The 14,076-nt window shown below is 37.8% G+C and overlaps 1 protein-coding gene and 1 pseudogene across 1 annotated transcript; both read left to right on the top strand.

Moving 5' to 3' along the window:
* Nucleotides 1–4,245: 4,245 nt before the first annotated feature.
* Nucleotides 4,246–5,063, top strand: LOC126082459 (olfactory receptor 50-like; annotated as a pseudogene).
* A 7,823-nt stretch (nucleotides 5,064–12,886) lies between these two features.
* LOC126082458 (olfactory receptor 1J4-like) lies at nucleotides 12,887–13,837 on the top strand. Its single transcript, XM_049894973.1, has one exon. The coding sequence runs from the start codon at nucleotides 12,887–12,889 to the stop codon at nucleotides 13,835–13,837; it is 951 nt and encodes a 316-aa protein (XP_049750930.1).
* The last annotated feature ends 239 nt before the right edge of the window (nucleotides 13,838–14,076 follow it).

Here is a 14,076-nt window from a genome sequence, read left to right as displayed (position 1 = left end):
ATATCTCTGACTAGATTTATTCCTAAGTATTTTATCTCCTTGTGGGCTATTGTAAATGGTATTGATTTAGTGATTTCCTCTTCCAAGTTCTCTTTGTTGGTGTAGAGGAATCCAACTGATTTTTGTTTTATCCCATATCTAGATAATTTGCTGAACCCTTCTATTAGTCCCAATGTTTTTCTTGTGAATTCTTTAGGGTTTTCTGTATATAAGATCATATCATCTGCAAATAGGGATACTTTTACTTCTTCCTTACCAATTTGGATGCCTTTTTTTCTTTTTCTTGCCTTGTTGCTCTGGCTAAGGCATCCAGCCCAGTGTTGAATAAGAGTGGTGATAAAGAGCATCCTTGTCTAGTTCCTGTTCTCAAGGGGAATGCTTTCAAAAGTCTCTCGATTTAGCATAATATTGGCTGTTGGCTTTGTATAAATGCCCATTATTATGCTGAGAAATTTCCCATCTCTTCCAATTTTGCTGAGAGTTTTTATCATGAATGTTGTAGGACTTTGTCAAATGCCTTTTCTGCAACAATTGATAAGATCATGTGTTTCTTATCTTCTGTTTTATTTATTGTAATGGATTACACTGATTGTTTTTCTAATGTTGGACCACCCCTGCACATTGGTATGAATCCCACTTGGTCATGGTGAATTATTTTTTTGATGTGTTGTTGAATTCTATTGGCTAAAATTTTGTTGAGGATTTTTGTGTCTATGTTCATGAGGGATATTAGTAATTTTCTTTTTTGTGGTGTCTTTACCTGTTTTTGGTAACAGGGTTATGCTGGTTTCACAGAATGAGTTTGGGAGTATTTCATCATTTTCTATGATCTGGAATACCTTTACTAGTACTGGAGTTGACTTTTCCCTGCAAGTTTGGTAGAATTCTCTAGTGAAGCCGTCAGGGCCAGGGCTTTTTTTGTTGGGGTTGTTTTAATTACCTCTTCAATCTCTTATTTTGTTATAGGTTTATTTAATTTTTCTACCTCAGTTTGTGTTTGTTTAGGTAGGTAGTGTGTTTCTAGAAATTTATCCATTTCCTCTAGGTTTTCGATTTTGTTGGAGTACAGCTTTTCATAGTATTCTCTTATGATTCTTTTAATTTCACTTGGGTCTTTTGTGGTATTACCCACCTAGTTTCTTATTCGGATTATTTACTTCCTTTCCTGTTTTTCTCTTGTCGGTTTGGCCAACAGTTTATCAATTCTGTTGATATTTTTCAAAGAACCAGCTGCTGGTTTTGTTAATTCCTTCAGTTGTTTTTCTATTCTCTATTTCATTTAATTTTGCTTTAATTTTCATTATTTCGTTTCTTTTGGTGCCCATGGGCTCCTTTTATTGCTCTTTTTCTATTTGTTCAAGCTGTACGGTCAATGTTTTGATTTTGGTCACTTCTTTTTTCTGGATGTGTGCATTTATTGCTATAAATTGACCCCTGAGCACTGTTTTAGCTGTGTCCCAAAGGTTCTGGTAGGATGTATTTTCACTCTCATTTGATTCTGTGAATTTCTTTATTCCATCCTTGATTTCTTCTATAACCCAGTAGTTTTAGAGCAAGGTGTTCAGTTTCCATGTGTTTTTTTTTTTTTTCCTTGCTTTTTCTCTTAATGATACGTACCTTTATAGCTTTATTTTCGGAAAAGATGCTTTGTAATATTACAGTGCTTTGAATTCTTTTAAGGCTTGTTTTCTGGACTAATGTGTGGTCTATTCTGGAGAATGTTTCTTGTGCATTGGAAAAGAAAGCATACTTGGCTGCTGTTGGGTGGAGTGTTCTCTTTGTCTATGAAATCAGGTTGGTTGGTTGTGGCATTTAGATCTTCCCTGTCTTTATTGAGCTTTCTTCCAGATGTTCTGTCCTTCACTGAAAGTGGTGTGTTAAAGTCTGCTACTATTATTGTGGAGTTGTCTGTTTCTCTTTTCAGTGTTGTTAGAGTTTGTTTTACATATTTTGCAGCCCAGTCTGTGGGTATGTAAATATTTATTATGATTATGTCCTCATGGGGTATTGACCCTTTAATCATTATATAGTGTCCTTCCTTACCCCTCGTGATAGATTTTGCTTTAAAGTCTTTTTTATCAGAAATTAATATTCCCACTCCTGCTCTTTTTTGATTGTTGTTTGATTTTTTTTTTCTATCCTTTCAGTTTTAGTTTGTTTGTTTGTGTCTTTGAGTCTAAGGTGTGTCTCTTGTAGGCAGCATATAGACGAACCATTTTTTTAATCCATTCTGCCACTCTCTGTCTCTTTATCGGTGAGTTGTCTGTCCCTCCCTCTACTGCTCAGTCACACTCCTCAACTTTGTCTTTGATGTCCAGGGCTCCTAGGTTGTCATATATAATCAATCCACTTTTTTGGGGGGAGGGGTCTTTGTTGTAAGATGGACCACAGGAAGTGTTTGACTACTCTGCTGTCTTGGCCCCACCTCCTTGACAATATATATTAAAGCAGAAAATGCACATACCTTCCCATTCCATTTCTAGCAATTTATCCTACATTGTCCCATTGCAAATTAACATTGAACAATGCCATTATTTGCAATATGTTAGGAAATAGGAAAAAAACAGAAACAATATAAATGTCCATCAGACAACTAATTTGTGTATTTATTCCAATAAATGGGATATTAACATATTATTAATTATCAAAACTGAATGTGTAATTCTTCTAAGGTAAAAATATCAAGTTAATAATATTTTTTCTTTTTTTTTCCCACAATTCAATGAAACCAATTACAGACAGGATTTTTAATGTAGAGGGCTGAAGGACTAGGGATTTTAGAGTTCATGTCAGTCAAGTTGAGAGAATTTATAGATAACAGAATCTTTACTTAACCCCATAGATGACTGATGACTCCTACATTGAGGTACTTCTCAGCTATCAGAGAAAGACCTAGAGATTAATTGTAATTATATATTACATGGGTTCTGTTTTTCAATAGCTAGAACCATCATGTTCTTATATCTTATTATTTTGAAAAGGTTCGTATATGCAGTTCTAAGACTAATGAACCCAAACCAGAAAGAGAAATGAATGATAGGTGGTACTAGCAGAAAGTGTTATAAATATTATAAGAAAAATATAAGGAATGAGTCATCAGTAAAAAGCTAGGGTAAGAACATGGGAAAATGGGAATTGTTATTTGGTAAAATGGATTATTATTTTTTTTTTAATAGATTAGACAAACATATAAAGGGTTTTTTCTTTGACAATTCCAGAATGGGACTGGAAAAAGCCAATGACTTTCCTGATGTTCTGAAGACTTGAACAAGAGAAACTCTGGTTTGAATTATGGAGGAAATAAGGCAGGAATTTGGAAGAAAAAGTTGATTTTTTTCTTCGCCCTTCATTGAAATTTTCGTAGAAGGTATGATGGTAGACTGAAAATATCGAGGAGTGAGAAAGAATTTTCTTTAAGTACTGATATCTATACTATAAGGTATACCACTGTATTCTTTATATTATTGACATAGATTACTATCCTTAAAGTCCATGCCTTAGCTAGTTACTTAGGATGTTTCTCACCATGTGTGCACATCTGGATTTCTGGGAGACTCAGAGCAGGCCACTGATTTGTCTAGCCCTATGTAATTCATAGGAATGAAACATTTAACCAAAAAGTGTGAGAGAAGAATAGGAAGAGAGGAGTTAAAGAGAGGGTTTAAAATAGTCTATATCCCATTACTAACTAAAAGGTTGGCACAGTGAACCCACCAAACAGTGTCTCAGAAGAAAGGACTGGCGGTCTGCTTCCAAGAGACACAGCCTTGAAAACTCTATGGAGTGTTGCTCTACACTGTAACACATGGGGTTACCTTGAGTTGGAATCAACTCAATGGCAACTTTTTTCTTCTTTTTTTAATAGTCTAACAACTGGTTAGTTACCTACCCTTGCACCCTAGTTTCTTAATCTCAAGCTTGAAACTTGTGTCATCTGATAAATCATTCTGATGTTTCATGGTTCTTCCAAAAGAGCTTTTTTAAATTTCTACGGGGACCCATAATAGCCTATGGTCAGACTGTTGGCTGACTGTAATCAGTAGAAAAAAAGCACGAGACATTCAAGATTCGTATACTGAGTAGTTCAAATACATGTTTTGATTTTGTAATGATTTCTTATTCTTTCATATTGCAATCTCATTTTTCAATCTACGGCAAAAGGGAAGAAAAGGATGAAGAGGTACAATCAGAGCAGCTTCTGAGTTCTTTCTCCTGGGGATCCCCATCAGGCTGGAGGGGCTGGGCATGCATCTCACCACAGTGCTGGGGAACCTGTTCATCATCCTGCTCATAAGGCTGGATTCTTGCCTCCACACCCCCATGTACTTCTTCCTCACCACGGGACCTTCTCTGACATCTCTTTCTCAGCACCAAAGATGCTAATGAACTCACAAACACAGAGTGAATCCATCTCATATGCTGGGTGCATTTTTCAGGTGTACCTTTTTTGGTGATATTGATAGTTTCCTTCTTACCTCAATGGCCTATGACAGGTACATGGCAGTTTGTCACCCCTTCCACTATACCATCATCATGAGTCAGAGCCTGTGTTGCCTACTAGTAATTGTGTCCTGAATCTTATCCTTCACAACTGTGCTATTGCACACCTTGCTTCTTGCTCATCTCTCTTTCTGTAGAGACAACACCGTTCCCCACTTCTGTGACCTCTCTGCCTTACTTAAGCTGTCCAGCTCAGACACCTCAACCAATGAGCCAATTATCCTCACTGAGAGGGTGGTGATTCTTATGCTTCCATTCATATGCATCCTGCTCTCTTATGCCACATTGCCACCACCAACCTGAAAGTCCCATCAACGAAGGGAATCTTCAAAGCTTTGTCCACCTGTGGCTCCCACCTCTAGGTAACATCTGTATACTAAGGGAGAATTATTGGATTGTACTTTTTGCCCTCATCCAGTAACTCCAATGACAAGGATGCCATTGTGGCTGTATTATACACTCTGGTTACTCCCATGCTAAATCCCTTCATCTATAGTCTGAGGAATCAGGACATGAAAGGAGCTCTGGGAAATATACTCAATAGAAGGACATTTTCACCATAGAGTGCACTGAATTTAGGCGGGTGTTTTGATTGGTTTTGTTCATAAAAATAAGATGTTAGAACACATGTAAAGAGTCTTGAAAAGACCTGTGCATGGTGGCTTGTTCTTTGGGAGCCCAGAGAATACCATGTGAAGAAACAAATACTAGTCTAATACAGAATGAAAGATCACAGAAAGAGAGACTCTAACTGTCCCAACCATACTGGCCATACCAAGTGAGACCTACAGTTGTTAGGGAAAATTTCTGAAACATCCAGCCATAGACAATTCAGCCCAGGCTAGTACTGCTCAGCTGACTCATAGAATTGTGAGCAAATAAAGTGATTGGCGTTTTAAGCCTCTATGTTTTTGGTGTTTTTTTTTTTTTTCCACAAAGTTAACTGATATATTTCTCATATTCCTGTGGCATTCACAACCCTTGTCCATGCTGATGACTTCTTACTGAGAACATTATGACTCTGCCTGAGAACTATTTCACTTCCTCTGAGAATAAGAGGATCCCTACCCCATCTGACAGGTCAGATGGGGTAGGAATTTAATGGCTCCAGAGAATCTCTTAGTCAAGTACAGGTAGGAGATGGTGGAAACAACTCCTGCCTATCTTACACATTGGGTGGGACAACTCTGAGGAATGCTTAAAGTGGGCCATTTCTCAGAGGCCTGACCCCACATCTTTCAGTGGTAATTAACTATTACCATACACCGTATTGACAACCTACCTTTCCATGTCTTAGATCACCACTCTTCTACTCGCTCTTTCTGGAACTACCTTCTTAATAAAGTACTTGTATTCAAATACTTTCCTCAGGGTCTTGCTCTGGGCTACCTCAACCTAAGACAGTAAGTACAGAAGTGGTCTTATGAAGACACTCAGGATATGGTCCTGGCTTAAGATCACTTGATGGTCAAAGGGCAACAGAGCACATCATTGGTGTTAGGTGGGTTGGTGGTAACTCTGGAGTACAGAAGTATCATAACCACTAAGATTCTCACCTGATGTAAATTGGGTTGAGTGTTGGTGGGAACGGAAGCACTGCCTTATAAAATAGAGTTCTTTGAAAGATATGGGCATTTGGTAATTATAAAATCCATGGGACTGGTTGGCCTTTGTTAATGACAATAGATACCAAATTGGGGGAAAATAACAATCTCAGGTCAGTGACATAACAATTTAGAACAGTGTGTGAATGTCATAAAGCTCATGGGACATTTAAATAAACCCTCACTTTCTTTTATGGAGTTCAGACTGTGCAGAAAAGAAGACTCAAGATTTGGTCATATGAGGTTGGCAAATATCCTGTCCATGTCATAACAGATTAAGCTTAATTTGGGGGAAAAAATGTGAGTGGCTAGGGGATGAACCACAGCATAATATACCAATGACTTCTCACTATAAATACCAACAGCCTTCTGACTGAGGAATTTCCCTGTCTAGAGATATGTGTTTGGCTTAAGCATGGGGCTGGCTAGAAGTGCTGGGGAGTTAATACCCCTGGAAAAAGCCCTCAGTAAATGGTGAATGAGAGTTCAGGGATGTATCTCAGTTTCCCTTCCCTCTGGTAAAACAATTTAAGGAGTATTTTTTACTGATCCCCAGAGATGTTTGAGGAATTGGTCCCCAGATACCCACAACAGTAACCTACTCAATAGCATACCCTTTAATGGCTGCACTCCCTTCTCTGTCTTACTCCCCAGTCTCCTAAGTTGCATCCTAGGATCCTCCAAAGGAAATTACTTGTGCTCACATCCTTTATCTCAGGATTTCAATCATGTGTGTGGATACCCTAGCTATTTGTGGGAAGGACTGGGAAATTCTTTGGATTCTGAACCACTGTTATGTGTCAAGACATGAGCTGCTTGCTAAGTCCTGTTGTCACAGAGACATTTGTTTAAATGGAAAGTGACCACTTAATGGGTATAAGATTTCCTTTTCAGGTGAGATCTGGAAATAGAGCAGTGATGGTTGCACAGCATTTTGAATGGACTAAACGCCACTGGGAAAACCTGGTGCATAGTGGTTAAGTGCTATGGCTGCTAACCAAAATGTCGGCAGTACAAATTCACCAGGCCCTCCTTGGAAACTCTATAGGCAGTTCTGCTCTGTCCTGTAAGGTCGCTATGAATCGAACTTGACTTGACGGCAGTGGGTTTAAATGCCACTGAGTTCTACACTTCAAAATATTTAATTTTATGTCATGTGAATATTACCACATTAAAAAAATAAACCTGTAGATGACTGTATCTTCTTGAATGACTAAGGAGAGATCATTTTATGTCTGCTGCTCCAGAGCTCCCCATTTTACTTCCAATTATCAGCTCCCCATTTTACTTCCAATAATATCCCACTTTAGCCAATAAACTATAAGATCTCTTTATCTCAGAGACATAGGCTTCTCACTAATATATGAACTCCAAGGGGAGTGAATTCATCTGTCATTTATTTCCATATCCCAGTGGTGTTTCAGTTCTGTCCCATAGTTGAAAAAGTGGCTTTCCCAGAATAAGATCTTTTTGGTGCTTGCAGTCATGTCTGTTTGTTGCTAGACTGAGATAGTCTGAAGAATCAAGCAGAAAAATATCTGAGCAATGGACTGATGTTTTTCTGTAAATTCACTCATTCTCTAACACAAAGGTCACAATGAATTCCTTTTAATGTTAATCCGCATTTCTCCGAGCCTTGTATTTCCAATCATCTTCAACCACAGCAGAAAAAAAAAAAAAAAAAGGAAGATTCAGAATGGTGTGTCCAAATTTCTCACCCTAGTTGGAGCAGCAGAGGCTGTACTTTGCCCATTATGCTGTTTAGATACTGCCTGGCTTGCTTGGTCAGTTTTGCCAAGATTAAAAGACTTAAATCATATTGCCTTTTACTATAATCTTCTTACTCTCTAAAAGCCTATTACATGAGGTGAGGAAGATGTGAACTCACCAAAATGCTTTAGTGATTGTCTTTATCTGATATGAAGTATATATTTAAACCAATAGTGTGAGCTGGTTTAAGTATTAAGAAACATTTTCAAAGATAATATCACAAATTCATAAAAAATGGTAAATATGAAAAATTATGATGAATTATGAAATGAATATTTCTGAGGGCTCATGTGTGGCCAGCTTTTTCCCAACAGTGAAAGTGGAAAACCTTAGAATTTGGGAGCCATGAGCTGAGCATTAAGAAATACTTCGCCTCAATAGTGGGGAGAAATTGACCCTAGACTAAGTGCAGCTCTGGTCCCACCTAACAGAGCTTAAAAGCAAGACCTGAAATGATTAATCTTTTTCCAAGTAACGTTACTGCATCTCAGAACAAAGCTAACACTATTTGTAGGAATAAAAAATATCCAGCAATCAGCATGTGAAAATCCACAATGTCTACCACCCAGTCAAATATTACCGGGGGTGGAAAAAGGCAAGAAAATAAAGCCCAGAATGAGGACAAAAATCAGTCAATAGAGACTGATGCAGAAATGATGCAGATGATAATTTGAGCAGATAAGAGCATTAAAACAACTATTACGACTAATGAGTTAAAAGTAAAAGGTTGGAAAAAATATACTATCCTAAAAGTAATTAAAAGCAAGCTAGAGAGGCTATATTAATATAAAAAAATAGATTCCAGAGCAAACAATATCCAGAATAAAGAGAGTCATTCTTAGTGATAAAGAGTTCAAGGCATTCAGAGGAGCTACTAATTCTAAACTTTTGTGTTCCTGATAACAATAGCTTCAAAATATGTAAAATAAAAACTGATATGGAGAAAAAGACAAATCTATAATTATAGCCTAATCATTCCACAAACCTCTTTCCATAATTTATATAATAGTGGACAGAAAATTAAAAAAAAAAAAAGGCAGAAGATTTGAACAACCTTATTTTTTGTATGGACCAACCAGAGAATATTTTGTTATATTATACATAAGGTTGCCATGAGCCGGAACTGATTGGATGGCAACTAACAACAATGACAAAAAATGAACCAACTTAACCGATATTTGTAGAATATTCCTAATCGCCCCCCCAGAAAAAAAAAACTGAGTATACAGTTTTTAATATTTCCCAAGACAGAATATATTTTGGGCCACAAAACAAGTCTCAGGAAATTTAAAAGTACTCCAGTCATACATACCATGTGTTCTGATCACAATGAAATTAAGTTAGAATCAATGACAGAAGGATTTCTGGAATATAAACAAATTAATTGAAAACTATATAAAAGAATTCAACCAGCTTATAGGTTAAAGAAGAAATTAGAAATTATTTTCAGTGATGTTGATGAATATCACTAACCTTTCATTGAGCAAAAGCAGCCAGATAAGAAAAGCAAAGATTGGTCGAAATGTAAGAGCCAAAACAACAAAACTACTTGAAGGAAATAAAAAAGAACATTTTTGTGATGTCGGAGAAGCAAAGATTTCTCAGTGAGAACACAGAAAATATGAGCTGTAAAAGAAAAATGACCAATTAGAATTCATCAAAATTAAAAACTATGTCTATCAAAGGACACTTTCAAGAAAATAAGTAGGCAAGCCACAGAAAACATTTCACGTATATAGATCTAACAAACAACTTATATCAAGAATATATGAAGACCTCTTACAACTCAATAATTAGAAGGTGAACGACTCAGTAACAAAAAAGTTGAACATTTTGCAAGAGAAGATAGAGTCAATAAGTACATGAATAAGTGCCCAGTACCTTTAATGAACATAGAAATAAAAATACAGCAAAACCAAAATGAGATACTATTGCAAACCTACCATAAAGGCAAAAATGAAAAAAAAAAAATTGACAACACCAAATATTGGTACAAAGGTGGAGTTCTTGAAATACATTGGGGTGCAGAGGTAAGAGACCTGGGTTACAACCTCCAGCTTGGTTTATTATACACTCTTTAATCTCATTTTCCCCAGTGTAAACTAAGAGGGCAAAAAGCTTTGCGAATCACTAAGCTCCCAGTAGATGCTTTGTAGCTATTATCATTATTCCCCAAGGGTGAACTCTGCTATTACCTGCTATAAACAAACAATTCTTCTCCAAACGGAAGTCAAGGAAAAATTTAATGGTTATTTGTCTCTAATTTGGAGTTTCAGAATATTTCCCACTGGGATCCTCTCCGTGGTTCATAAAGTTAGAACCCATGCCCATTGCTCTGGAGCTGTGAACAAGAGTGTCTGAACAGATCTACCTTGTTTGGTTAGGAACGGATCACTCTTCTCAATGTGTCTTTGAGACTCTTAGAGGCTCCATCTGTTTTACCTGATTCTGGGTCTTCTTGAGAGAAATGGAAGAACCATCCCATGCCTTATAGCTGAAGGTATCTGTGCTCATCACCTTAGAGTCCATGTTAGAGCAGGAGTAGAATTTAGATTCAGTCATTTGATTATCTGTGTTTGTGTGTGTTTACATGTGCAGGCATTCGGTGTGCTCATGATTGCTAACATGATTCTACTCTTCAAACAAGAATAAGACAGCTCTGTGCAGAATAATTTTTCTGGAACTGATCATTTTTCCAGATTGTTAGAGGATAGGGTAAACACATATCTCCTCTCATTTGCTCTTAATCCATCATTGAGTTCTGTTGGTTTTCTCTCCAAATTTTATCCCAATTCTCCTTAATTATCTCCATCCTACCTGCAATAATCCAGGTATAAAAAAATACACAGTCATTAATTTGTATCTGGACTACTGCAGTAGCCTCCTATTAAGATCCCTGCTGACACTCAAGCATTACTATGCTCTGTTCCCCACCTGGTAGCCAGTAAGATATTTAAAAATTTTAAATCACTAATTGATTAACCTTTTCATGGGTGTTGTGTTGCTCTGAGAATAGAATTGAAATTTTCTATTACGGCAGAACAGGCATTACATAATCTGCGTCCAAGATAATTCTTCTGCCTCATATCATTCCCTTGCTCACTATACTCCTGCATTTTCTCTGTTCTTTCCTCTTTCATGTTCTTACACTTACCTAGATTGCCCATTTCTAGAATCTTCACATGACATGCTCTTTCTTATTACCCCAGATTTCTTTTATAGAACCCATCACAATGGGCTTCCTCACCACCCTAGCTTCTTTTAATTTAACAATACCTGTTAAAATCATAAATACACATACCCTGCAATTACATTTCTAGAAATTATTGATATATTTGCCCACGTGCAAGATGATATAGGAGCCACGTTATTTACTGTGCTATTGCGAGAAATAACAAAACATTACGAACAACCTAAATGTCTATCAGGTAGCCAATTAACACTCTTATAATGATTACGGTTATGATTAACATAGTAATGTTCAGAAAAAGAATGTATAATTCTTCTCAGGTAACAATGTTTTCTTAACAGCATTTTATACTTAGCAGGCAGAACACAGGGGTTTTCCATACCATGTAGTAAAGTTGGAGAGCCAGTGGTTGACACAAATGGTTAAGAGCTTGGCTATTAACCAAAAGGTTGGAAGTTTGAATTCACCCAGATGTGCCTCAAAAAAAAAGGCTTGGCACTCTGCTTCCAAAAGATCACAAGTCATTGAAACCTTTATGGAATGCAGTTCTACTCTGAAACACATGGGGTCACAATGAGTCAGAATTAACTTGATGGCAACTGGTTTGGTTTTCTTGGTTTAGCCTAGTTGGGAGAATTTGTAGATACTGGAATCTTTGGTTAATACTGAATGTGAATGATGGGTCCTTTAATGAGGCACCTCTCAGCCCTCAAAGTGAAAGACCTTGAGAAAATTGAGTCCTTATATATTACATGTGTTCTATTTTGTAGTAGGCACAGGCATCGTATTTCTTTTTCTTATTCTTTTTTCAGTGTTCCTATGGATTGGACTAAGGCTAACTGATCTGAAGACTCGAGAGGAATGATAGTATTCAGAGTATAAGCAGTATTCCAAATTAGAAAAATATCAGGTCTGTGTCACTGGCATAAAACTAGGTTAGGATCAGTTTAAAAGGAGAAGGTTCTATTTGGTAAACTAGCCTAGACACACAATTACAAAGAGCTGCTTCTTGGACAGTTTCAGGGTGTGACTGGAAAAGCCAGCGTCTTTCATGGTGTTGTAAAAACTAGAACAAAAGTGATCTGGTTTGAATTGAGGAAATTTATCAAGCAGGGTTTGGAAGACAAACTAGCCTTCATTCTTCCCTTCCAAAAAACATTCCTTTAGAAAGAGTAATGGTACACCGAAAATGTTGAGAAGTGGGAAGGAATTTTGTTGAAGAAACTACTGATAGCTATGTTACAAGGTGTGTTAAGGTCTTTTGTTATTGACCTAGATTCTTTTCCTTAATGACATTGCTTTGGCTAGTTACGATGTCTCTCACCAAATGTCCAAATCCTAATTTCTGTGAGATTCAGAGCAGCCCATTAGGTGTCTTATCTTGATCCAACTCACTGAAGTCAAACATTAGCCAAATACTGTGTGAGAGGAATAGGGAGGGTCAAGAGTGGCACCAAACCAATTGGAGAGTCTTTCTATCAAGTGTTCACTGACCTATTTTTGCATCCTAAATTCTTAATCTCAGATTTCTGTTATAAACTGATGAACTTCTCAAGTTAAACATGGTCTGATCTGATAAATAATTCTGATGTTTCGTGGTCCCCACAAAAGAGTTGTGTTGTTTTCTAGATGGACACATAATGAACAGAGGTCATACTATTACTACACACCATTACCCGGGGAAAAGTGCATGACATAGTCAGATTAAGTTTGACATACTGATTAGTTCAAAAACATTTTCTCACTATGTGACATCAGAATGATTTCTTATCCTTTCACATTTCCGTGTGTCTTTTCACCTACAGAAAAAAGGAAGAACAGGATGAGGAGGGATAATCAGAGCAGTATGTCTGAATTTCTCCTCCTAGGACTTCCCATCTGGATGGAGCAGCACGACATGTTCTTCCCCCTGTTCCTGGGCATGTACCTCACCACAGTGCTGGGGAACCTGCTCATCATCCTGCTTATCAAGCTGGACTCTAGCCTCCACACCCCCATGTACTTCTTCCTCAGCCACTTGGCCTTCACTGACATCTCTTTCTCATCAGTCACAGCCCCAAAGATGCTGATGAACATGCAAACACAGAATCAATCCATCTCATATACTGGGTGCATTTCTCAGGTGTATTTTTTCATATTCTTTGCTGATATTGATAGTTTCCTTCTCACCTCAATGGCCTACGATAGGTACATGGCCATTTGTCACCCCCTCCACTATTCCATCATCATGAGGCAAAGCCTGTGTTTCCTGCTAGTAATTGTATCCTGGGTCTTATCCTTCGCCAATGCCCTACTGCACACCCTACTCCTGGCCCGTCTGTCCTTCTGTGGAGACAACACTCTTCCTCACTTCTTCTGTGACCTATCTACCTTACTGAAGCTGTCCAGCTCAGACACCTCAACCAATGAGTTGGTTATTCTGACTGTAGGGGGAGTAGTCATTACCCTTCCGTTCATATGCATCCTGGTCTCTTATGGTCACATTGGTGCCACCATCTTGAGGGTCCCCTCGACCAAGGGAATCTGCAAAGCCTTGTCCACTTGTGGCTCTCACCTCTCTGTAGTGTCTCTGTACTATGGGGCAATTATTGGATTGTATGTTTCCCCCTCATCCAGTGACTCCAATAGCAAGGATGTCATTGTGGCTGCATTTTACACTCTGGTCACTCCCATGCTAAACCCTTTTATCTACAGTCTGAGAAACCGGGACATGAAAGGGGCTCTGGGAAATATACTCAGTAAAGTTTTCACCATAATGTACTCTGTAGACTAGTGTTGTGACTTGTTTTGTTCAATAAGATATTGGCAAAAATAGAGGCTTGAAAAGCCCTGTGCATGGTGGCTTGCTCTTTCTTCTACTGAGACCCAGAAACCTTCGTGTGAAGAAATGTTTTAGTCTAATGGAGAAAGAAAAAACCCTGGAGGAGAGGAGTCTGCTGTCCCAACCATTCTAGCCATATCTAGACTTTTCTAGAGCATCTAGCCACAGACAATTCAACCCAGTCTAGTGCT

This window comes from Elephas maximus, chromosome 9, assembly GCF_024166365.1.
Source record: "Elephas maximus indicus isolate mEleMax1 chromosome 9, mEleMax1 primary haplotype, whole genome shotgun sequence".
Lineage (NCBI taxonomy): Eukaryota > Metazoa > Chordata > Mammalia > Proboscidea > Elephantidae > Elephas > Elephas maximus.
The sequence above is the reverse complement of the archived record's forward strand: the minus strand, read 5'-3'. Positions and strand labels throughout refer to the sequence as shown.